Consider the following 27,044-nt stretch of genomic DNA (forward strand, 5'->3'; position numbering starts at 1 on the left):
AACATAGTGTGACATAAACAAATAATGTTTATAATAATATAATAATTAATTAACATTATTATCATTATTATTATTACTGTTATCAATTTTTTTCGGCGGAGTTTGGGTGTTTATTATTATTTTACTATTATTATAATTATTACTGAACTGATCCAGAAGCGCTGACAGTAGACACCACTCGAACCAGCCCAAGCTAAGTACTGTGACTGTGTTGGCCTCCACTCCACTCCAGCCATGCTCCTTGTGGCATTTCACCCAACAGGGCTTGGTCACAGAGGTCCTCTATGACCAAGCCCCAGTGGCCCGAGGGGGGGTGGGAAACGCGTTGGAAACATGGCCGGAGCTGCAGCTGAGGCTAACACCATTGCTTTGCTTTGGCTGGTATGAGTGGCGTCTATCCTTCTACAGAATACGAGGAGACATGGTCCTGGCAGAAACCCCAAACGTAAATACCTGCCAGGGGCTGTCTCTATTCTTTGCTTCATCCAGAATAAAATTAAATAAAGGGCTTTGTAAAAATTCTTGTTTAGTGTTTACATTTTTAATTTAATAAGTAAGTTTCCCAAAACTGAGTATATTTTTTATCGTATATTTAATGGGGAAAAACTGTATGTACTTTGTACTTAGTAAACTGTGTTCTTCGGACTGTTAATAAACTCCAACTGACCACAATACGGTGTCTATGTGCTTTATCCTGCAATTCATTTTCTTACAGCCGTCATTCAGCAAGAATGCTGCTTTCCCCAAACTTATCAAAATCTCCAATCACATCGCTTCCGGTCAGGGCTGGTGCAAGGATTTTTGACACCCTAGGCGAAACCCCATTTTGTCGCCCCCCCTTGGCTCCACCCCCTTTTCCCTGCCAATGTATACACCACCTTTATATAGACTGCTAATATTTTGGGGGTTGAGTCAGTCACTGGCCCCATGCATGATACGCATGCAGCGTATGTAGGAGCCTGGAGGTGGTGGTGGTGGGGGGGGACTGACGTGACGCCCCTGACTGATGTGCGCTCTAGGCCGGTGCCTACCTTGTCCATAAGTAGTGCTGGCCCTGTACAGGGAAAATGTACACAGATAATCAAGGCACTGATGATGATCATCAGTGCAGGCCCATCAGTGCTGTCTATCAGTTCAGCCCATTAGTGCCCATTAGAGCTGTCTATCAGGGCAGCCCAACAGTGCCCATTAGAGCTGTCTATCAGTTTCACAAAACGCCGGCAGCATATACAGGGGCGGTGCTACCATTAGGCAAACAAGGCAGCTGCCTAGGGTGCCCGGCCACTGGTTTTCCTACTGTCTTCTCTCTGCAGAAAGCAACTAAGTCTCAGCATCAGCAGGCAGCTGCCACTCTGTTCACACGTAGTGTTAGAGGCGCAGCGGTGGCGGAAGACTGTCTGTGTCCCAACTCCCAACCGAATTAATGGAAGCAAGTAAACATTCATTAATGGGCACTGGTAAGTCTGCTTTTGATGGGCACTGGTGAGGCTGCATTTGATGAGTGCTGGTGAGAATGTATTTGATGAGCGCTGGTGAGAATGTATTTGATGAGCGCTGGTGAGGCTGCATTCGATGGGCGCTGGTGAGGCTGCATTGATGGACGCTAGTGAGGCTGCATTTGATGGGTGCTGGTGAGGCTGCATTCGATGGGCACTGGTGAAGCTGCATTGATGGGCGCTGGTGAGGCTGCATTATTGGACACTGGTGAGACTGAATTGGATGGGTGCTGGTAAAGGTTGCATTTGATGGGCACTAGTGAGGCTGAATTTGATGGGTGCTATTGAGGCTGAGTTTGATGGGCACTGGTGGGCTGCATTTGATGGGTGCTGGTGAGGCTGAATTTGATGGGCGCTGGTGAGGTTGCATTGATGGGCACTAGTGAGGCTGCATTTGATGGGCGCTGGTGAGGCTGCATTAATGGACCTAAGATGTCCAAAATCCTCGCCCCAGTCCTGCTCCCGAATGAATGCAAGCAAGTAAACATTCTTTAATGGGCACTGGTAGGTTGCATTTGATGGGCGCTGGTGAGGTTGCATTTGATGGGCGCTGGTGAGGCTGCATTTGATGGGTGCTGATGAAACTGTATTTGATGGGTGCTGGTGAGGCTGCATTAATGGGCACTGGTGAAGCTGTATTGATGGGCGCTGGTGAAGCTGCATTGATGGGTGCTGGTGAGGCTGCATTTGATGGGCACTGGTGAGGCTATATTAACGGGAACTGGTGAAGCTGATGGGCGCTGGTAAGGCTGATGGGGACTGGTGAGGCTACATTTGATGGGCGCTTCATTAAAAAGATAGGCTTTACATGGGGCAGGGGAAAGGGGGTGGAGTCAGGGGTGGAGCCAGGGGGCGTCAAAATGAGGTTTCGCCTAGGGTGCCAAAAATCCTTGCACCAGCCCTGAGCGTATGTACGCTCCGGTACACAATGAGTTGGCCATTTTGACAGAACACCCCGGGTAAGGAGGAAAAAAGTCGTCGCTGCCTCGGTTATAAGCGGCCGGGATTTACAATGTTTACTCATTATAGCGTATATCGGAGTGTATATGCTGCTGGTGTTTTGTCAAAATCTCAAAAATTACGAAAATTTTCGAAATCTCCAATTACTGATGCTGGAGACTAACCAGAAATGACGCGGTTGGAAATTTTGACGAGTTTAAACCCCCCCCCCCTTTCTGGCCCAGGGCATTTTTTTTCAGCGCTGCCTGTCACACTTTAAATGACAATTCCGCGGTCATGCTACACTGTAACCATGTGAATTTTTTTATCATTTTCTTTACACAAATAGACTTTTCTTTTGCTGGTATTTTATCACTCCTGGGTTTTTTATTTTTCCCCCCCCAAAAAAAAAGACCAAAAAGTTTTAAAAAAAAAGGTTTTCTTTCTTTTTTTGTCAGTAAAATTAGTAAATAAGTATTTTTTCTCCCTCTTTCACTGATGGGCGCTAATGAAGCGGTACTGGTGGGCAGTGATAGGCTGCACTGATGGGCACTGATGAGGTGGCACTGATGAGGAGGCGTGAATATGCCGCACTTATGGGCACTGATAGGTAGCACTGATATGTGGCACTGATGAGCACTGATAGACGGGACTGATGGGTGGCACTGGTGGGCACTGACAGGTGGCACTGGTGGGCACAGACAGGTGGCACTGATGGGCACAGATAGGTGGCATTGATGTGTGGCATTGATGGGCAGCAGTGATGAGCATTGATGGGCATTGATGAGCAGCACCGAAGCTAGCACTGACTGGCATCACTAATGACCACTGATTGCTGGCACTTGTGGGCACAGATTGCTGGCAATTGTGGGCACTGGTTGGCACAGATTGCTGGCAGTGGTGGGCAAACTTTGCTGGCACTGGTGGGCACTTAATTCTAATCAGGGCACTGATGATGAGTGTCCTAATTACATATCTAACAGTCCCTTGTGTCAGTGTGAGGCGAGGAGAGACGATTCCCGGCATCTCCGTGTTTTCATGTGACCGGCTCTTTACACAGATCAGGTCACGCTGTGTTGCTAGGACGCGGTGCGACCCCGATTTGTGCAAAGAGCTGTGATCGGTGCGCGAGAGCGGTCGTTCTGGGAGGCCGTTATATGACATCCACCCAGAACGAGAGCCGCACCGCCCAGCTGGTCGCGCTTCTGCTGTTGCAGGTCAGAGGAAATGTACTTCGTTTCGCACACAGTGTGGGCTGATGTGCGGCTCCAGTCTCTGGGAGGATCCCGACCATATTGATGTGATCCACCCAGCTGCCTAATTGGCAGCTGATTCCTGACTTTTTAGCAGATGGTTGAGAGAAGGGCTGGGATAAGGGGTGGGCAGAAGGGTCAGCTGCCCTGGGCACTGTGGTATCACGTGAGATGGGAGGCGGGATTTGTGTTGGGAGGGGGGATTTGGAAGGTGGCAGACAGTTGTGGGCGTGTAGTGCCAGTGCCGCCCCTCCCCCCCCATAATATTGAGCACCAGCTGCCACTGGTGGCAGACGAGAACAATTGTTCTAGGAGGGGAAATTAGGAGGGGTTCTAGGAGTAGTGATCTGGGGGTAAGGTTGCCACCTTTTCTTCAAGCCAAACCCGAACACTTTAGCAGCGCCAGTGTCCTATCATATAAGGTCCCCCATCCGATAGTGTCCACTGTGTACTGCGCATGTATAGTACACAGCAACACAGATTCCGAAAATTGCCGTGAGTCCAGGTTCTATCCCCACCATCCAAGTGGACATAGAGTAGGAATATAAAAGAGCCGAGCGCAGCGAGGCCGAGCCCAAAGCGTGGCGAGTAAAGCTCGCCCGCGAGGGGCCCTCTAATATTCACAACCCTATGTCCGCTTGGATGGTGGGGCTACCACCTCCACTCACGGCGCAGGCGCTGTTCAGCTTCGGAGATTTTCCGAAGCTTCGTCTGCTCCGTACTGCGCATGCGCAGTACGGGGCAGACGCTATATGATGGCAGGACACTATCTGCCAGAACACCGGCAAATATTTTTTTTGTAGTACATTAAATTCATTACCACTGTACATTGTAATGAACATCTTTTTTATGTTGTATACACTATACATATAGTTTTGTGATTAAATAACATTTCTGGAGGGGGTGATGGGTGCAGTATGTACAGGAGAGGAGTGCTATGATGGGTGTAGTATGTACAGGAGAGGAGTGTGGAGGGTATGATGGGGGCAGTATGTACAGGAGAGGAGTGCTATGATGGGTGTAGTATGTACAGGAGAGGAGTGCTATGATGGGTGCAGTATGTACAGGAGAGGAGTGCTATGATGGGTGCAGTATGTACAGGAGAGGAGTGTGGAGGGTATGATGGGGGCAGTATGTACAGGAGAGGAGTGTGGAGGGTATGATGGGGGCAGTATGTACAGGAGAGGAGTGCGGAGGGTATGATGGGGGCAGTTTGTACAGGAGAGGGGTGCAGAGGGTATGATGGGGGCAGTATGTACAGGAGAGAGGTGCAGAGGGTATGATGGGTGCAGTATGTACAGGAGAGGGGTGCAGAGGGTATGATGGGGGCTGCATGTACAGGAGAGCAGTGTGAAGGGTATGATGGAGGCAGTATGTACAGCAGAGGGGTGCGGAGGGTATGATGGGTGCAGTATGTACAGGAGAGGGGTGCAGAGGGTATGATGGGGGCAGAATGTACAGGAGAGGAGTACAGAGGGTATGATGGGTGCAGTATGTACAGGAGAGGGGTGCAGAGGGTATGATGGAGGCAGTATGTACAGGAGAGGGGTGCAGAGGGTATGGTGGAGGCAGTATGTACAGGAGAGGGGTGCGGAGGGTATGATGGAGGCAGTATGTACAGGAGAGGGGTGCGGAGGGTATGATGGAGGCAGTATGGGGAGGGATTTCTTGCGGTGTCTGTGGGGTGACTATGGAATGAAGTCCCTCAGCTGGGGGGTAGGAAGCGGCTCGGAGTGATGTCTGTATGAAGTGGTCTGGGGGTGATATAAGCTGGGGGGGAGTTGGGGGCTGAGAAGCGGTCAGATAGGGATGTCTATAATTAAAAAAAAAAAGCTATTGTGATCATCTACTGAAATATACAACAATACTATTAAATGAAAACAATGTGTTATAAGATGCTGCCCCCAGTACTCTGTATGTACAGATGATGGGGAGGTAATGTATGACCATTCATATATCTTGTGTTATCCAGGCTTTGAGTCTGGACTATCGGGGTGTAAACTCACCATATACACGAGGGGTTAAGTGAATGGCCATAAATGACATCACATAATCTGGACAGAGGATGAGGGAAGTTTGTGTACATAGATAAGAGCTGCTTGGGAGATCCTGTGATCAGACTGCAGACTCCCCCCCCCCCACCCCCCATACACTCACTGCTGTCTCTTCCGATTCGGCTTATCTTTAACCTTCACAAAAGAAACGCTCCTGGAACTTTGCTTAGTAAAATAAAAAGTCGGCTCACCTCTTGATGAGCAGCGGGTGTAGTGTCACATTTTGCTGCCTATCACAGGATGCTGCGGAAGTGACGTTGTTGCGTACTGCGCATGCGCGATGCGTTCCAAACACTCGCGCCGTGCGTTCCAACATAGTTTCGGCAATACAGTTCAGCGAAACCATCACATAATGTTACGGAAGTGATGTTACACACAACACAAACACTGGGCCGTGCATTACAACACTAATACTTCCCTTGTTACCTAGTAGGTTTTGCATTGCTGGGACTTGTAGTGCCTATCCTGAGCTACATGCTTCAATGTTCAGTGTCCTCATCCCTATCCTGATGCTTCAATGTTCAGTGTCCATCCTAATCCCCGAGCTTCAATGTTCAGTGTCCATCCTTATCCCCGTGCTTCAATGTTCAGTGTCCTCATCCCTATCCTCGAGCTTCAATGTTCAGTGTCCTCATCACTATCCCCCTGCTTCAATGTTCAGTGTCCTCATCCTTATCCCCGAGCTTCAATGTTCAGTGTCCTCATCCCTATCCCCCTGCTACAATGTTCAGTGTCCTCATCCTTATCCCCGAGCTTCAATGTTCAGTGTCCATCCTTATCCCCGTGCTTCAATGTTCAGTGTCCTCATCCCTATCCCCCTGCTTCAATGTTCAGTGTCCTCATCCTTATCCCCGAGCTTCAATGTTCAGGGTCCATCCTTATCCCCATGCTTCAATGTTCAGTGTCCTCATCCCTATCCTCGAGCTTCAATGTTCAGTGTCCTCATCCTTATCCCTGTGCTTCAATGTTCAGTGTCCTCATCCTTATCCCTAAGCTTCAATGTTCAGTGTCCTCATCCCTATCCCCATGCTACAATGTTCAGTGTCCTCATCCTTATCCCCGAGCTTCAATGTTCAGTGTCCATCCTTATCCCCGTGCTTCAATGTTCAGTGTCCTCATCCCTATCCCCCTGCTTCAATGTTCAGTGTCCTCATCCTTATCCCCGAGCTTCATTGTTCAGTGTCCTCATCCCTATCCCCATGCTTCAATGTTCAGTGTCCTCATCCTTATCCCCGAGCTTCAATGTTCAGTGTCCATCCTTATCCCCGTGCTTCAATGTTCAGTGTCCTCATCCTTATCCCCGAGCTTCAATGTTCAGTGTCCTCATCCCTATCCCCATGCTTCAATGTTCAGTGTCGTCATCCTTATCCCCGAGCTTCAATGTTCAGTGTCCATCCTTATCCCCGTGCTTCAATGTTCAGTGTCCTCATCCCTATCCGCAAGCTTCAATGTTCAGTGTCCTCATCCCTATCCCCCTGCTTCAATGTTCAGTGTCCTCATCCTTATCCCAGAGCTTCAATGTTCAGTGTCCTCATCCCTATCCCCATGCTTCAATGTTCAGTGTCCTCATCCTTATCCCGAGCTTCAATGTTCAGTGTCCATCCTTATCCCCGTGCTTCAATGTTCAGTGTCCTCATCCCTATCCGCGAGCTTCAATGTTCAGTGTCCTCATCCCTATCCCCCTGCTTCAATGTTCAGTGTCCTCATCCTTATCCCCGAGCTTCAATGTTCAGTGTCCTCATCCTTATCCCGAGCTTCAATGTTCAGTGTCCATCCTTATCCCCGTGCTTCAATGTTCAGTGTCCTCATCCCTATCCGCGAGCTTCAATGTTCAGTGTCCTCATCCCTATCCCCCTGCTTCAATGTTCAGTGTCCTCATCCTTATCCCCGATCTTCAATGTTCAGTGTCCTCATCCTTATCCCCGTGCTTCAATGTTCAGTGTCCTCATCCTTATCCCCATGCTTCGATGTTCAGTGTCCTCATCGAAGCAGGGGGATAAGGATGAGGACACTGAACATTGAAGCTCGCGGATAGGGATGAGGACACTGAACATTGAAGCAGGGGGATAGGGATGAGGACACTGAACATTGAAGCTCGGGGATAAGGATGAGGACACTGAACATTGAAGCTTGCGGATAGGGATGAGGACACTGAACATTGAAGCTCGGGGATAAGCATGAGGACACTGAACATTGAAGCTCGGGGATAAGGATGAGGACACTGAACATTGAAGCACAGGGATAAGGATGAGGACACTGAACATTGAAGCTCGGGGATAAGCATGAGGACACTGAACATTGAAGCTCGGGGATAAGGATGAGGACACTGAACATTGAAGCTCGGGGATAGGGATGAGGACACTGAACATTGAAGCTTGCGGATAGGGATGAGGACACTGAACATTGAAGCACAGGGATAAGGATGAGGACACTGAACATTGAAGCACAGGGATAAGGATGAGGACACTGAACATTGAAGCTCGGGGATAAGGATGAGGACACTGAACATTGAAGCTTGGGGATAAGGATGAGGACACTGAACATTGAAGCACAGGGATAAGGATGAGGACACTGAACATTGAAGCTCGCGGATAGGGATGAGGACACTGAACATTGAAGCATAGGGGTAGGGATGAGGACACTGAACATTGAAGTTCGGGGATAAGGATGAGGACACTGAACATTGAAGCTCGGGGATAAGGATGGACACTGAACATTGAAGCACAGGGATAAGGATGAGGACACTGAACATTGAAGCAGGGGGATAGGGATGAGGACACTGAACATTGAAGCTTGCGGATAGGGATGAGGACACTGAACATTGAAGCCCGGGGATAAGGATGGACACTGAACATTGAAGCAGGGGGATAGGGATGAGGACACTGAACATTGAAGCTCGCGGATAGGGATGAGGACACTGAACATTGAAGCACGGGGATAAGGATGGACACTGAACATTGAAGCACGGGGATAAGGATGGACACTGAACATTGAAGCTCGGGGATAAGGATGAGGACACTGAACATTGAAGCTTGGGGATAAGGATGAGGACACTGAACATTGAAGCACAGGGATAAGGATGAGGACACTGAACATTGAAGCTCGCGGATAGGGATGAGGACACTGAACATTGAAGCATAGGGGTAGGGATGAGGACACTGAACATTGAAGTTCGGGGATAAGGATGAGGACACTGAACATTGAAGCTCGGGGATAAGGATGGACACTGAACATTGAAGCACAGGGATAAGGATGAGGACACTGAACATTGAAGCAGGGGGATAGGGATGAGGACACTGAACATTGAAGCTCGCGGATAGGGATGAGGACACTGAACATTGAAGCCCGGGGATAAGGATGGACACTGAACATTGAAGCTCGGGGATAAGGATGAGGACACTGAACATTGAAGCACAGGGATAAGGATGAAGACACTGAACATTGAAGCTCGCGGGATAAGGATGAGGACACTGAACATTGAAGCTCGGGGATAAGGATGGACACTGAACATTGAAGCACAGGGATAGGGATGAGGACACTGAACATTGAAGCAGGGGGATAGGGATGAGGACACTGAACATTGAAGCTCGCGGATAGGGATGAGGACACTGAACATTGAAGCACGGGGATAAGGATGGACACTGAACATTGAAGCACGGGGATAAGGATGGACACTGAACATTGAAGCTCGGGGATAAGGATGAGGACACTGAACATTGAAGCATGTAGCTCAGGATAGGCACTACAAGTCCCAGCAATGCAAAACCTACTAGGTAACAAGGGAAGTATTAGTGTTGTAATGCACGGCCCAGTGTTTGTGTTGTGTGTAACATCACTTCCGTAACATTATGTGATGGTTTCGCTGAACTGTATTGCCGAAACTATGTTGGAACGCACGGCGCAAGTGTTTGGAACGCATCGCGCATGCGCAGTACGCAACAACGTCACTTCCGCAGCATCCTGTGATAGGCAGCAAAATGTGACACTACATGGGCAGCCCGACAGCAGCTCCAGTGATCTCCTCCGCTCCGCCTCCCCCTTCTTCCAGACCACGACACTAGTGATTGCAGAGGGGGGACAGAGATAATGGAGATCCTGCAGGAGCCTGGTGGGGGGAGACAGAAAGGAGCTTCAGATTCCAAACACATACACACCAGCACAGTGTGTGTATTTATTGAGACGAAATGATACTGCTGCTGTGACTGTCTCCACAGTGGCATGTATTGTAATGAAGTTCCCCCCTGCCAGAGTGGTCTGTCCGGGTTTCAGGCAGTCTGAAAACCGGGCAGATGACTCAGAACCCGGACTGTCCGGGTGAATCCCGTACAGGTGGCAACCCTATCTGGGGGGGGTTTATGCTAGAAGAGGTGATGTGGTAGAGGGGGAGGGGGGATTTTCTGCAAGGAGGACCACTTTAAATTCCCTCTCCACGTGGTCCATTCTGCATAATAGTTCATTATTTGCATTAATGATGTGTGGAAGGGCAGGGTTAGGGACTAGTCCAAACACCCCCTGAGGAGCAGGAGCCTGGGCACAGGAGTAGATGCGGCATTGGTGGTCCCGGTGCAAACTCGTACTGCTCTGAGATGCCTGAAGGCCATTTTTTCCGCGCAATAATAATTTTCAGAAGGTAGAAAAATTCCTTTCATCGACATTTTTCACTGCGAGTGACCTGTTGAGGAATGTATTCTTTAATGAAAAAAAAAGGTTTAGGTGGCTTGGGTCCGCCTACTTCTGGCTTTAGGCAAATTTCTTTAAAATTATAAACTGGTCTACAGCTGAAGAAAAGTCACACAACTGGTGACAAAGCCGAGGCGAAGAAACAGAAGAAGAAAGGCAGGGTGCCAGCAAATTTGTTGAACCCGACGACATTGGAAGGGCGTCATGTCCACAGAGGGCAATTGGAAAGAAGCTGTAGACTTTGGTTATCAGGACAATCCCCCGCCATACTACGAAAATGCTACGTCACGTTATGAACAGTCCCTTCCAGTGATGGACACCACACAACCGCCATTCTACCCACCTCCACCGCATTATCTTCAAGTGCTTGCAGAATCCCAACCTCCATATCCTGCTCCTCCTCCACAAGAAATGGGCATTTCTCTTCCACAACTTAACAACAACGACCAGAAAATATTTGAAAAGCCTCTTCCAATGGATGACCCACAATTCTCAACACCAAAGATCTCCGAACCAACAGATCTTCCTTCGTCCCCACCCGCCATGACTCCCAAAATGCTGCCACCATGGCAGGACCCTCAGAACTGTCCAGTTCCAGGCACAGCGATCGTTAATGCTGTCCAACCAATGGTGGTGACCACGCAAACTACTAAGATCTCTTCTCAAACACCCCCTTGTAGGGACCATTTGGCGTGGTCCATCGTGACCCTTCTATATTGTTTCATTTTTGGGATACCGGCGCTTACCTACAGCATTCAGGTAAGAAATGTTGGGTAGAGTTGGTTGCTGTTGGCCTTGGTGCTATAGCATGCTCCTTGCTCATGATCTAGATTTCCACTGGTGGTGCGCATGGCACCGGAGAGCCAGGGCTGTACTATCAATGCTAACAGGACCAGGATGTATCCACTTTAACATGTTAAAATATACCGTATTCAGTTCTTTTGCTTTTCGGCTAAATTTACTTTTTTTTACATGTAGTGGCAGTAATGGAACTGCCAGGGTCGCAAAGCTTGCACTTGCAACTGGGGCCTTGGCATTCCGCCACTATGGGAAGCCCCCATTGACCAGCCAAATGCTGCTCAGTTGGCTGAGGGAGTGGGTGGGCGTGCAGTGACATTTGTAGAAAGGAGGAGGGTAGGTCAGTACAGAGCCGCACTCCGCACACACCATCTACTGAGATGAGAGTCACGCGCAACGTCTGGGGAGAGCCGCACTCTCGCCTGAACAGGACATCTCTCCCTCAGGTCTCCATCACCAGGAGCTTGACCCCCCCCCCGCCATGCCGATGTCTCCATTGCCGGCGCAAGTTTTGTTGCATTCTGCCCATATACACAGAGCAGAGTTGGTCTTCAATAATATGGTAGACATGTACGAATTTCCGTAAATTCAGACATTCGGGAGGATCCGAGATACGAATCGCTATGCTTCCGAATTTTGTACGAAATTTCGTTTACGGATTTTGGATCCAAATTTAGTTACAATGGAAACGTGACTGGTGTTTTGTTGACCAATCAGTGGTTTTCTTCTGCTGCTGAGTGGGGGTTGGGAAAACAACCTTTTTTAATATGGGAGTGGGAGACGGGTATTGGTAGTCGATGGGAGATTGAGAATCGGACAAAATAAGAATGTTCGTTAATTGCGATTATTCGTTATGAGGAAGTTAAAAACTCAGGAAGTCATCACAGCACAGGGATGGTGGGAGCCCCTCATAATGAGCACAGCACAGGGAGGGTGGGAGCCCCTCATAATGAGCACAGCCCAGGGATGGTGGGAGCCCCTCATAATGAGGACAGCACAGGGGTGGTGGAAGCCCTTCATAATGAGCACAGCACAGGGATGGTGGGAGCCTCTCATAATGAGGACAGCACAGGGGTGGTGGAAGCCCTTCATAATGAGCCCAGCACAGGGATGGTGTGAGCCTCTCATAATGAGCACAGCACAGGGATGGTGGGAGCCCCTCATAATGAGCACAGCACAGGGATGGTGTGAGCCTCTCATAATGAGCACAGCACAGGGATGGTGTGAGCTCCACATAATGAGCACAGCACAGGGATGGTGGGGGCCCCTTATAATGAGCACAGCACAGGGATGATGGGAGCCCCTCATAATGGGCACAGCACAGAGATAATGGGAGCCCCTCATAATGAGCACAGCACAGGGATGATGGGAGCCCCTCATAATGAGCACAGCACAGGGATGGTGGGAGCCCATCATAATGAGCACAGCACAGGGATGGTGGGAGCCCCTCATAATGAGCACTGCACAGGGATTGTGGGAGCCCCTCATAATGATAAATTCATCATAACGAGCTTCCCCTCATTTCAGAGCTTCTGCTCAGATCTAGCGCAACTTTATTTGCAGTGCACAAACTATTTGTCTTTAGTAAACAAACCCCATTGTGACTTTGTATCTCTCTATCTTCCGGCTGATCATAGTTTATAAACAATGTTACTTTGTATCGCCCTCTCTCTCTGGAGTCTGAACAGCATGCATGCGTCCCCTACCTACCAACCTAGGCTGTGATTGGACACAGCACGAGTCTGGCAGCTGATTTCAGCCAATTATTTTCAATGCCAATGATAATCTTGCATTACATTGTACTTGCCGACTGTCCCGGATTTGCCAGGACAGTCCTGCATTTTGCTAAGCTGTCCCATGATGACTGTGTCCCTGGAACCTGTACTGTGCCCTCCTGATTCCATACTGTGCCCTCCTGATCCCTATATTGTGCCCGCCTGACCCCCTGTATCATGTCCTTCTGTCTCCCCACCTATACTGTGCCCTTCATGTTGATTAGCCTTTGATTTATCACAGGCTTTCATATAGTATAGAATTTTATTGAAAGCACTAATAAATATGTTTAATTCTATCAACTATTTATACTTTAATTCTTGGGAGTAGGTGTGTAAATTGGGTCAGGCTGGTAGGGGTCCCAGTGCATTACACTATTAAGTCGGCCCTGGCCACAGACACTTCCAGTTCCAGCTGACACCACATCCTGACATGTTTCGCCTGAATGACTTTCTCAGGTGTGTTGTCAGAGAGATCAGTGGGTGGGAGGACTTGGACTATCATTGATCGATTTGAGTACAACCAGCCTGTTGCCAGGTTGTACACGCAAAGCGATATACCACAAGTAAGTCATATTATTATGTTGCCAACATCCCCAGTGAACATGTAAATACCCCTTGGTACTGTTGGGACTTTAAAGGCGACTATTGAAAATACAGATGTATGTATATAAAAGTATCAAATTTTATTGCGCAAACATTGGTGTATACATCACCAATAAAATACATATGATCGAGATACATATGATGACTGTTGTCGCAATCGTAGTCTATTGTCTGTGTACCCAACGCGTTTCAGGTAAAAATCAGTCCCTTCATCAGGAGATAATGAGCATAGAAGGTCACTACATCTATTGAAAACACAGATGTATGTATCTAAAAGTATCACATTTTATTGCACAAACATAAAAGGTGTATATATCACCAATAAAATACATATGATCAAGATACATATGATGACTGTTGTAGCAATTGTAGTCTTTTGTCTATGTAGCCAATGTGTTTCGGGACAAAATCAGTCCCTTCATCAGGAGATAATGAGCATAGACAGTCACTACAGCTATTGAAAACACAGATGTATGTATATAAAAGTATCAAATTTTATTGCACAAACATAAAAGGTGTATAAATCAGCAATAAAATACATATGATCGAGATACATATGATGACTGTTGTAGCAATTGTAGTCTTTTGACCTGTGTACCCAGCGCGTTTTGGGTCAAAATCAGTCCCTTCATCAGGAGATAATGAGCATAGAAGGTCACAAAGAATATTGCATTCAACAGAACAGTCAGTGTAAAGCTCAAAAGGTATTTTTTTGATCACAGTAGCGCTGCAAGAGGGTGGAGAGAAAGGTATTCACATGATCTACGGGCTGCTTTAGTGTCCGGGAGACCTAGTGCAATGTCCCGGCCTACATTTTCATGGCTCCGCCCCTTGACCCCTATGTCACAACAGGACACAGCGGTGATGTAGGAGGGGGGGGGGGTGGAGCCATGGCATGCGGTGAGAGGACATGGACATCGAGAGGCTGCGGTGCTGGGGTGAAGGGAAGGTAGAAGATACGGGTCCCTGGGAAGGTGGATAGAATGGTTCTCCTCTTGCCGGGACCTTCAGCTCGCTTGAAATGTTTATCTATGTTTAAAAAAAAAAAAATAAATAAATTCAGCTCAGCATTTAAAGATCTCATTCTGTTTTACAGACACGTTCCGCTATAAGGCACGGCAACTGGGAATTGGCGAAGAGACATTCCCTCAAGGCAGGTCGCTGCAACACGTACGCCCTTATCCTGACATGTCACCTTGCTTTAAACTTAGCTATTATGTTGTGGTCGTGCGACTACCCTTGCATAATTTACATGTCATTTTTATGGGCCTTTTTGGCGTGTTTTTATTTGTGGTTTTTTTCTTATTGCTTTGGCAGGTTTTTTCTTTGATAGCCAATCATATGTTGTATCATTTGTTGCTAGGTTTTTCAGCTTTTTTTAGCTTTTCCATTAGCATTCATTTCTTGTTTTTAATGATTATTCATTTATTATAATTTTTTTTTTAGGATTAGGGGCAGGCGTTAAGGTTTGGGTTAGGGGTCAATATTTTAATTATTGTCTTATTATTAATAATAAAAAATTCACACATTTTTATGGATTTTTTTGCGTGTTTTTATGCAAAGTTTTTGAGCTTTGGCAGGTTTTTTTATTTTTTTTATAGCCAATCATATGTTGCATCATTTGTTGCTAGGTCTTTTAGCTTTTTTTTTTTAGCTTTCCATTAGCATTAATTTCTTGTTTTTAATTATTATTCATTTATTATCATTCTTTTCCCCGTTGGGGTAAGAGGAGTTATAGTAAGGATTAGGGGGTAGGGGTTTAGGTTAGGGGTTAATATTTTAATTATTTTCTTCTTATTATTATTTATTTATTTTTGTTGGGTAAGGGTGTTGTTACTACTACTACTACTACTACTACTACTACTACTACTACTACTACTACTAATAATACTAAATGAATAAATAAATGTAAAATAAATCCTCAAAAAATGTAATGTTAAATAAATAATAAAATAAATGAATACTATGTAATATTAATAATAATGTAATGTAATAATATGTAATATGTGATACTATGCAATAATGTAATAATATATAAAAAAAAACCCTAACCTTAACCCTTTAAAAAAATCTAATAATATTATTAATAATGATAATAATAATAAATAATGATAAAATAATAAAAAAAATTCACACATTTTTATGGGCCTTTTTTGTGTGTTTTCATACAGCGTTTTTGAGTTTTGGCAGATTTTTTTTATTAGCCAATAGAAAAAAATATCACCTGGTGCACCATTTGTTGCTATATTTTTAAGACATGTTAGCTTTTCCATCAGCATTAATTTAATTTTTTTTTTAAATTATTATTCATTTATTATCATTTTTTTTTACCGTTGGGTTAAGAGGAGTTAAAGTTAGATTAGGGATAGGTTTAGGGGTAGGGGTTAAGATTAGGGTTTAAGGTTTGGGTTAGAGGTTAATATTTTATTCATTGTCTTATTATTATTTATTTATTTTTGTTAGGGTAAAGCCATTACTACTACTATTACTACTACTACTAATAATAATAATAAATGAATAAATAAATCTAAAATAAAATATCTAATCGAATTTAATAAAATAAATGAATACTATGTAATAATATATAGATAGATAAAATAAATAACCCCTAACCTTAACCCTTAACCCTTAAAAAAATCTTATAATATTACTAATAATGATGATAATAATAATAATAATAAAACAATAAATAAACATAACACAAAATAAATAAATGCATTTATAATAATAATTAAAATAATAATAATAATAATAATAATAATAATAATAATAATAATAATAATAATAATTATTATTATTATTATTATTATTATTATTATTATTGTTATTATAATAATAGTTATTATTATAGATACAGAGAAGTTTTTTGGGTGGATTTTCTGGGTGCCAGCAACTATTGAAGACAAAAATTTATATGTAAGAATAACATTTGTTTATTAATACAAAAAACAGACAGTTAAAACGTTTGTCCAGGGGATATGGGTGTTTTGGGGAGGTGGGGTGGTTTGGGGTCTTTTTTTGTTTTGTTTTGTTTTGTGGGAATGTGTTTGGTTTAATGTGATTTTGTTTGCATATTTTGTTTGTATTGTTTGAATGTTGGTTGCATATAAAAATAAAAAGGGATCTGATTTAAAAAAAGAAAAAAAAAGTTTGTTGTAATTTTAACAAACATAAACATTACATACAGCTTGTCTTATAATGATCCATCAAAGGAAAAATTGTCTTGTTACCGTAAGGTGACCGTTTGAAGGTTGTTATCCCGACGTGTTTCGCCACCATGGGCTTCCTCAGGGAATATACAGTATTAATGATAAGAGAGATGTCACTATATAAAAGATAGAACATTGTTTTATTGACAATTCACAGAACAAACATAGTGTGACATAAAAAAGATAATGTTTATAATAATATAATAATAATATAATAATTAATCTAATTAACATTATTATCATTATTATTATTACTGTTATCTATTTTTTTTCGGCGGGGTTTGGGTGTTTATTATTATTTTACTATTATTATAATTATTACTAAACTGATTCAGAAGTGCTGACAGTAGACATCACTCGAACCAGCCCAAGCTAAGTACTGTGACTGTGTTGGCCTCCACTCCACTCCAGCCATGCTCCTTGACGCATTTCGCCCAACAGGGCTTGGTCACAGAGGTCCTCTATGACCATGCCCCAGTGGCTGAGGGGGGGGGGAAACGCGTTGGAGACATGGCGGGAGCAGCAGCTGAGGCTAACACCATTCCTTTGCTTTGGCTGGTATGAGTGGCGTCTATCCTTCTACAGAAAACGAGGAGACATGGTCCTGGCAGAAACCCCAAATGTAAATACCTGCCAGGGGCTGTCTCTATTCTTTGCTTCATCCAGAATAAAATAAAAAAAAAGGGATTTGTAAAAATTCTTGTTTAGTGTTTACATTTTTAATTTAATAAGTAAGTTTCCCAAAACTGAGTATATTTTTTATCGTATATTTAATGGGGAAAAACTGTATGTACTTTGTACTTAGTAAACTGTGTTCTTCGGACTGTTAATAAACTCCAACTGACCACAATACGGTGTCTATGTGCTTTATCCTGCAATTCATTTTCTTACAGCCGTCATTCAGCAAGAATGCTGCTTTCCCCAAACTTATCAAAATCTCCAATCACATCGCTTCCGGTCAGGGCTGGTGCAAGGATTTTTGACACCCTAGGCGAAACCCCATTTTGTCGCCCCCTTTGGCTCCACCCCCTTTTCCCTGCCAATGTATACACCACCTTTATATAGACTGCTAACATTTTGAGGGTGGAGTCAGTCACTGGCCCCGTGCATGATACGTGGTGGGGGGGGGGGCACTGACGTGATGCCCCTGACTGATGTGCGCTCTAGGCCGGTACCTACCTTGTCCATAGGTAGTGCTGCCCCTGTACAGGGAAAATGTACACAGATAATCAAGGCACTGATGATGATCAGTGCAGGCCCATCAGTGCTGTCTATCAGTTCAGCCCATTAGTGCCCATTAGAGCTGTCTATCAGGGCAGCCCAACAGTGCCCATTAGAGCTGTCTATCAGTTTCACAAAACGCGGCAGCGTATACAAGGGCGGTGCTACCATTAGGCAAACTAGGCAGCTGCCTAGGGCGCCCGGCCACTGGTTTTCCTACTGTCTTCTCTCTGCAGCAAGCAACTAAGTCTCAGCATCAGCAGGTAGCCGCCACTCTGTTCACATGTACTGTTAGAGGCGCAGCGGTGGCGGAGGACTGTCTGTGTCCCAACTCCCAACCGAATGAATGGAAGCAAGTAAACATTCATTAATGGGCACTGGTAAGGCTGCATTTGATGGGCACTGGTGAAGCTGCATTTGATGAGTGCTGGTGAGAATGTATATGATGGGCACTGGTGAGGCTACATTTGATGGGTGCAGGTGAGGCTGCATTTGATGTGCGCTGGTGAGGCTGCATTGATGGGCACTGGTGAGGCTGCATTGATGGGCGCTAGTGAGAATGTATTTGATGGGCACTGGTGAAGCTGCATTGATGGGTGCTCGTGAAGCTGCATTGATGGGCGCTGGTGAGGCTGCATTAATGGACACTGGTGAGACTGAATTGGATGGGTGCTGGTGAGGTTGCATTTGATGGGCGCTAGTGAGGCTGAATTTGATGGGTGCTAGTGAGGCTGAATTTGATGGGCACTGGTGGGCTGCATTTGATGGGCGCTGGTGAGGCTGGATTTGATGGGCGCTGGTGAGGTTGCACTTGATGGGCGCTGGTGAGGCTGCATTTGATGGGCGCTGGTGAGGTTTAATTTGATGGGCGCTGGTGAGGCTGAATTTAATGGGCGCTGGTGAGGCTGCATTTGATGGGCGCTGGTGAGGCTGCATTTGATGGGCACTGGTGAGGTTGCATTGATGGGCACTAGTGAGGCTGCATTTGATGGGCGCTGGTGAGGCTGCATTAATGGACACTGGTGAGGCTACATTGGATGGGTGCTGGTGAGGTTGCATTTGATGGGCACTGGTGGGCTGCATTTGATGGGCGCTGGTGAAGCTGCATTTGATGGGCACTGGTCAGGCAGCATTTGATGGGTGCTTCATTAAAAAGGTGGGGTATACATCAGCATGGCAAAGGGGATGGAGTCAGGGGTGGAGCAAAATGAGGTTTCGCCTAAGATGTCAAAAATCAGCCCTGCTCCCGAATGAATGCAAGCAAGTAAACATTCTTTAATGGGCACTGGTAGGCTGCATTTGATGGGCGCTGGTGAGGCTGCATTTGATGGGTGCTGATGAGATTGTATTTGATGAGCGCTGGTGAGGCTGCATTAATGGGCACTGGTGAAGCTGTATTGATGGGCACTGGTGAAGCTGCATTGATGGGCGCTGGTGAGGCTGCATTGATGGGCACTGGTGAAGCTGCATTGATAGGCGCTGGTGAGGCTGAATTTGATGGGCGTTTGATGGATGCTGGTGAGACTGTATTTGATGGGCGCTGGTGAGGCTGAATTTGATGGGCACTGGTGAGGCTATATTAACGGGAACTGGTGGTGAAGCTGATGGGCGCTGGTAAGGCTGATGGGGACTGGTGAGGCTACATTTGATGGACGCTTCATTAAAAAGATAGGCTTTACATGGGGCAGGGAAAGGGGGTGGAGTCAGGGGTGGAGCCGGGGGGGCGGCAAAATGAGGTTTCGCCTAGGGTGCCAAAAATCCTTGCACCAGCCCTGAGCGTATATACGCTCCGGTACACAATGAGTTGGCCATTTTGACAGAACACCCCGGGTAAGGAGGAAAAAAGTGATTGCTGCCTCGGAGGCGGCCATTTTGTTGGTTATAAGCGGCCGGGATTTACAATGTTTACTCATTTACAGCGTGTATCGGAGTGTATACGCTGCTGGTGTTTTTGTGAAAATCTCAAAAATTACGAAAATTTTCGAAATCTCCAATTACTGATGCTGGAGAGTAACCAGAAATGACGCTGTTGGAAATTTTTACGAGTTTAAACCCCCCCCCCCCCCTCCCCTTCTGGCCCAGGGCATTTTTTTTCAGAGCTGCCTGTCACACTTTAAATGACAATTCCGCGGTCATGCTACACTGTAACCATGTGAAATTTTTTTATCATTTTCTTTACACAAATAGACTTTTCTTTTGCTGGTATTTTATCACTCCTGGGTTTTTTATTTCCCCCCCCCAAAAAAAAAAGACCAAAAACTTTAAAAAAAAAAAAAGGTTTTCTTCGTTTCTGTCAGTAAAATTAGTAAATAAGTATTTTTCTCCCTCTTTCACTGATGGGCGCTGATGAAGCGGTACTGGTGGGCAGTGATAGGCTGCACTGATGAGGTGGCACTGATGAGGAGGCACGAATATGCCGCACTTATGGGCACTGATAGGTAGCACTGATATGTGGCACTGATGAGCACTGATAGGCGGGACTGATGGGTGGCACTGGTGGGCACTGACAGGTGGCACTGGTGGGCACAGACAGGTGGCACTGGTGGGCACAGATAGGTGCAATTGATGTGTGGCATTGATGGGCAGCAGTGATGAGCATTGATGGGCATTGATGAGCAGCACCGAAGCTAGCACTGACTGGCATCACTAATGACCACTGATTGCTGGCAATTGTGGGCACTGGTTGGTACAGATTGCTGGCAGTGGTGGGCAAACTTTGCAGGCACTGGTGGGCACTTAATTCTAATCAGGGCCCTGATGATGAGTGTCTTAATTACATATCTAACAGTCCCTTGTGTCAGTGTGAGGCGAGGAGAGCCGATTCCCGGCATCTCCGTGTTTTCATGTGACCGGCTCTTTACACAGATCGTGGTCGCGCTGTGTTGCTAGGACACGGCGCAACCCCGATCTGTGTATAGAGCTGCGATCGGCGTGCGAGAGCGGTCGTTCTGGGAGGCCGTTATATGACGTCCGCCCAGAACGAGAGCCGCACCGCCCAGCTGGTCGCGCGTCTGCTGTTGCAGGTCAGAGGAAATGCACTTCATTTCGCACACAGTGTGGGCTGATGTCGCAGAGCGGCTCCAGTCTCTGGGAGGATCCCGACCATATTGATGGGATCCACCCAGCTGCCTAATTGGCAGCTGATTCCTGACTTTTTAGCAGATGGTTGAGAGAAGGGCCGGGACAAGGGGTGGGCAGAAGGGTCAGCTGCCCTGGGCACTGTGGTATCACGTGAGATGGGAGGCGGGATTTGTGTTGGGAGGGGGGATTTGGAAGGTGGCAGACAGTTGTGGGCGTGTAGTGCGAGTGCCACCCCCCCCCCATAATATTGAGCACCAGCTGCCACTGGTGGCAGAGGATAACAATTGTTCTAGTAGGGGAAATTAGGAGGGGTGCTAGGAGTAGTGATCTGGGGGGTTTGTGCTAGAAGAGGTGATGAGGGGGAGGGGGAGGGTGAGGGGGGATTTTCTGCAAGGAGGACCACTTTAAATTCCCTCTCTACGTGGTCCATTCTGCATAATAGTTCATTATTTGCATTGATGATGTGTGGAAGGACAGGGTTAGGAATTAGTCCAAAAACCCACTGAGGAGCAGGAGCCTGGGCACAGGAGTAGATGTGGCATCGGTGGTCCCGGTGCCAACTCGTACTGCTCTGAGATGCCTGAAGGTCATTTTCATTGCGCAACACAAATTTTCAGAAATTCAAAAAACTCCTTCCTGTTGATCAACATTTTTCACTGTGAGTGACCTGGTGAGGAATACATTCTTTACTTTAGGTGGCTTGTGTCCACCTACTTTTGTCTTTAGGCAAATTTCTTGAAATGTATAAACTGGTCTACAGTTGAAGAAAAGTCACACAACTGGTGACAAAGCCGAGGTGAAGAAACCGAAGAAGAAAGGCAGGGTGCCAGAAAATTTGTTGAACCCAACGACAATCGAAGGGCGTCATGTCCACAGAGGGCAATTGGAAAGAAGCTGTAGACTTTGGTCATCAGGACAATCCCCCGCCATACTACGAAAATGCTACGTCACGTTATGAACAGTCCCTTCCAGTGATGGACACCACACAACCGTCATTCTACCCACCTCCACCGGATTATCTTCAAGTGCTTTCAGAATCCCAACCAGGAGGTATGGTCAATCTTCCTCCTCATCCTCCATATCCTTCTCCTCCTCCCCCACAAGAAATGGGCATTTCTCTTTCACAACCCAACAAGAACGACCGGAAGATATTTCAAAAGCCTCTTCCAATGGATGACCCACAATTCTCAACACCGCAGATCTCCGAACCAACAGATCTTCCTTCGTCCCCACCCGCCATGACTCCCGAAATGCTGCCACCACGGCAGGACCCTCAGAACTGTCCAGTTCCAGGCACAGTGATCGTTAATGCTGTCCAACCAATGGTGGTGACCACGCAAACCACTGTGATCTCTTCTCAAACACCCCCTTGTAGGGACTATTTGGCGTGGTCCATCGTGACCCTTCTATATTGTTTCATTTTTGGGATACCGGCGCTTACCTGGAGCATTCAGGTAAGAAATGTTGGGTAGAGTTGGTTGCTGTTGGCCTTGGTGCTATAGCATGCTCCTTGCTCGTGATCTAGATTTCCACTGGTGGTGCGCATGTCACCGGAGAGCCAGGGCCGTACTATCAATGCTAACAGGACCAGGTTGTATCCAATTTAACATGTTAAAATATATTCAGTTCTTTAGCTTTTCGGCTAAATTTACTTTTTTTTACATGTAGTGGCAGTAATGGAACTGCCAGGGTCGCAAAGGTTGCACTTGCAACTGGGGCCTTGGGGTTCCGCCACTATGGGAGGCCCCCATTGACCAGCCAAATGCTGCTCAGTTGGCCGAGGGGCCGGGGTGGGCATGAGGTGACATTTGTAGAAAGGAGGAGGGTAGGTCAGTACACAGCCGCACTCCGCACACACCATCTACTGAGATGAGAGTCACGCACAACGTCTGGGGAGAGCCGCACTCTAGCCTGAACAGGACATCTCTCCCTCAGGTCTCCATCACCAGGAGCTTGACCCCCAGCCCCCGCCATGCCGATGTCTCCATTGCCGGTGCAATTTTGTAGCAGTTTGCCCATACACACAGAGCAGAGTTGGTCTTCAATAATCTGGTAGACATGTGCAATTATTTTGATATGAATGTCCGTAAATTCGGACATTCGGGAGGATTCGAGATACGAATCGCTATGCTTCCGAATTTTGTACGAAATACGAAATTACGTTTACGAATTTCGGATCCAAATTTCGTTACAACGGAAACGTGACTGGTGATTTGTTGACCAATCAGAGGTTTTCTTTTGCTGCTGACTGGGGGTTGGGAAAACAACCTTTTTTACTATGGGGGTGGGAGACGGGTACTGGTAGTCAATGGGAGATTGAGAATCGGACAAAATAAGAATGTTCGTTAATTGCGATTATTCGTTATGAGGAAGTTAAAAACTCAGGAAGTCATCACAGCACAGGGATGGTGGGAGCCCCTCATAATGAGCACAGCACAGGGATGGCGGGAACCCCTCATAATGATAAATTCATCATAACGAACGTTTGTAATTGTTATGAAAAGTTAACGAACCTGAACGAAAATTCGAATTTCGTACGAATCCATATTGAATTTTGGACACGAAAAACTAATAAATTCTAATACGAAACGGAACAAAACGAAACAAATTTATTGATGGTGATCATGTCTACAATATGGCACCCAGACCACAAATATGGGACAAATGTTACTTGTGCTATAGATGACAAACTAGACTGAATGGACGGGTGATATGAAGAGGAGGATGTTACTTTGTATCTCTCTATCTCCAGTCTGATCAATGTTTATAAACAATGTTACTTTGTATCTCTCTATTTCCTGATGATCAATATTTATAAACAATGTTTCTTTGTATCTCTCCATCTTCTGTCTGATCAATGTTTATAAGTAATGTTACTTTGTAATTCTCTATCTCCAGTCTGATCAATGTTTATAAACAACTTCACTTTGGCTCTTTCTATCTCCAGTCTGATCAATATTTATAAACAATGTTACTTTGTATCTCTCTATCTCCTGTCTGATCAATGTTTATAAACAATGTTACTTTGTAATTCTCTATCTCCAGTCTGATCAATGTTTATAAACAATGTTACTTTATATCTATCTCCTATCTGATCAATGTTTATAAACAATGTTACGTTGTATCTCTATATCTCCTGTCTGATCAATGTTTATAAACAATGATACTTTGTATCTCTCTATCTCCTGTCTGATCAATGTTTATAAACAATGTTACTTTGTATCTCTCTATCTCCTGTCTGATCAATGTTTATAAACAATGTTACTTTGTATCTCTATCTCCAGTCTGATCAATGTTTATAAACAATGTTACTTTGTATCTCCAGTCTGATCAATGTTTATAAACAATGTTACTTTGTATCTCTCTATCTCCAGTCTGATTAATGTTTATAAACAATGTTGCTTTGTATCTTTCCATGTCTGGTCTGATCAATCTTTATAAACAATGGGGGTGATTTACTAAAGGCAAATCATCTATGCAATGAAAGCGCAGTTGCTCTAGATCCGAGGAGAACATGCAAAGAAAATAAAAACAGCATTTTTTGCTTGCACATGATTGGATGACAGAAATCAGCAGAGCTTCCCCTCATTTCAGAACTTCCACTCAGATCTAGCGCAACTTTATTTGCAATGCACAAACTATTTGTCTTTAGTAAACAAACCCCATTGTGACTTTGTATCTATATTCCGGTTGATTATAGTTTATAAACAATGTTACTTTGTATCGCTCTCTTTCTCTGGAGTCTGAACAGCATGCATGCATCCCCTACCTACCTACCTAGGCTGTGATTGGACAGAGCACGAGTCTGGCAGCTGATTTCAGCCAATTATTTTCAATGCCAATGATAATCTTGCATTACATTGTACTTGCCGACCGTCCCGGATTTGCCGGGACAGTCCTGCTTTTTGCTAAGCTGTCCCGGGATGACAGGGTCCCTGGGACCTGTACTGTGCCCTCCTGATCCCCGTACTGTGCCCTCCTGATCCCTATATTTTGCTTGCCTTACCCCCCGTATCATGTCCTTCTGCCTCCCCACCTATACTGTGCCCTTCGTGTTGATTAGCCTTTGATTTATGGCATGCTTTCATATTGTATACAATAGATTTTTATTGAAAGTACTAATAAATATGTTTAATTCTATCAACTATTTATACTTTAACTCTTGGGAGTAGGTGTGTAAATTAGGTCAGGCTGGTAGGGGTCCCAGTGCATTACACTATTATGTCAGCCCTGGCCACAGACACTTCCAGTTCCAGCTGACACCACATCCTGCCATGTTTCGCCTGAATGACTTTCTCAGGTGTGTGTTGTCAGAGAGATCAGTGGGTGGGAGGACTTGGACTATCATTGATCGATTTTAGTACAACCAGCCTGTTGGCAGGTTGTACTCGCAAAGCGATAGACCACGAGTAAGTCATATTATGTTGCCAACATCCCCAGTGAACATGTAAATACCCCCTGGTACTGTTGGGACTTTAGAGGTGACTAAAACACAGATGTATGTATATAAAAGTATCAAATTTTATTGCACAAACATAAAAGGTGTATACATCACCAATAAAATACATATGATCGAGATACATATGATGACTGTTGTAGCAATTGTAGTCTTTTGTCTTTGTACCCAACGCGTTTCGGGACAAAATCAGTCCCTTCATTAGGAGCTAATGAGCATAGAAGGTCACAAAGAATATTGCATTCAACAGAACAGTCAGTGTAAAGCTCAAAAGGTATTTTTTGATCACAATAGCGCTGCGAGAGGGTGGAAGGAAAGGTATTCACATGATCTACGGGCTGCTTTAGTGTCCGGGAGACCTAGTGCAATGTCCCCCCGCCTACATTTTCATGGCTCCGCCCCCCTGACCCCTATGTCACAACAGGACACAGCGGTGATGTAGGAGAGGGGGTGGAGCCATGGCATGCGGCGAGAGGACATGGACTTTGAGAGGCTGCGGTGCTGGGGTGGGGAAGGTAGAAGATACGGGTCCCTGGGAAGGTGGATAGAATGGTTCTCCTCTTGCCGGGACCTTCAGCTCGCTTGAAATGTTTATCTATGTTTTTTAAAAAAATAAAAATTTCAGCTCAGCATTTAAAGATCTCATTCTGTTTTACAGACACGTTCCGCTATAAGGCACCGCAACTGGCAATTGGCGGAGAGAAAATCCCGCATGTCTCTTCGCTGCAACTTGTCCGCCTTGTCCCTGACATGTTCCCTTGCTGCTATTGTACCTACTGTGTACCGCCTGTGCTTCTACTCTTCCCCAAAATACAACGGATAACTGCGCACGGATCTACGCGAAGAGCGACAAATCTCTTTGGGGGTTACATCACTAACTTTAAATGTTATTCTGCTGAGAGGTTTTCCTTTTGTAGTATTTGGTGGATTGGGGAAGGGTTAGAACCTCCGTCAAGTTTTCTGTCTATTTTCCCCCTTTGAGATTTCCTCTCACTGTCTTTTTCTGGCGAAGGCCCCGGTCAGATTAGCGCGTCTCCAAAGTCGCGTGATTTCCAGAGCGGCTTTGATGCCACTTTTGGTGAGACTTTGATGCGACTTTACGCTCTCTGGACCTGTCGCATCAAAAGGGGTTAATATTTTAATTATTGTCTTATTATTAACAATATATTAATAATTAATAATAATATATTTAAAAAAAAAAAAACCCTAACCTTAACCCTTTAAAAAAATCTAATAATATTATTAATAATAATAATAATAATAATAATAATAAAATAATAAAAAAAATTCACACATTTTTATGGGCCTTTTTTGCGTGTTTTTATACAGCGTTTTTGAGCTGTGGCAGTTTTTTTTTTATTAGCCAATAGAAAAAACGATCACCTGTTTTCAGCTTTTTTAGCTTTTCCATCAGCATTAATTTTTTTTTTTAATTATTCTTAATTTATTATCATTTTTTTTACCATTGGGGTAAGAGGA

General features: G+C 45.3%; 1 protein-coding gene and 1 long non-coding RNA gene across 4 annotated transcripts in view; one reads left to right on the forward strand and one right to left on the reverse strand.

The window, feature by feature from the left end:
* The first annotated feature begins 10,540 nt into the window (after window positions 1-10,540).
* Window positions 10,541-26,805, forward strand: LOC143933494 (uncharacterized). Of its 3 annotated transcripts, none has more exons than XR_013263102.1 (2): window positions 10,541-11,181; window positions 14,695-17,657. XR_013263102.1 is itself a non-coding variant. In XM_077456409.1 (2 exons), the coding sequence occupies exons 1-2, from the start codon at window positions 10,627-10,629 to the stop codon at window positions 26,386-26,388; spliced, it is 720 nt and encodes a 239-aa protein (XP_077312535.1). In that variant the 5' UTR covers window positions 10,541-10,626; the 3' UTR covers window positions 26,389-26,805. The 3 variants fall into 3 exon arrangements, 2 of the variants coding, with proteins under 2 accessions (XP_077312535.1, XP_077312534.1); XM_077456409.1 differs by lacking the exon at window positions 14,695-17,657 and adding an exon at window positions 26,224-26,805; XM_077456408.1 differs by lacking the exons at window positions 10,541-11,181; window positions 14,695-17,657 and adding exons at window positions 21,872-22,563; window positions 26,224-26,801.
* LOC143933496 (uncharacterized) overlaps window positions 13,656-27,044 on the reverse strand; it is a 29,719-nt gene continuing 16,330 nt past the window's right edge. Inside the window, exons 2-3 of the long non-coding RNA XR_013263103.1 lie at window positions 16,829-16,923; window positions 13,656-14,627 (exon numbers count right to left, since the gene is read on the reverse strand). This is a non-coding gene — a long non-coding RNA (uncharacterized LOC143933496). The remainder of the gene's footprint in view (window positions 14,628-16,828; window positions 16,924-27,044) is intronic.

This window comes from Lithobates pipiens, unplaced genomic scaffold, assembly GCF_037356315.1.
Source record: "Lithobates pipiens isolate NorthernLeopardFrog02 unplaced genomic scaffold, aLitPip1_a1.2 Scaffold_27, whole genome shotgun sequence".
NCBI lineage: Eukaryota > Metazoa > Chordata > Amphibia > Anura > Ranidae > Lithobates > Lithobates pipiens.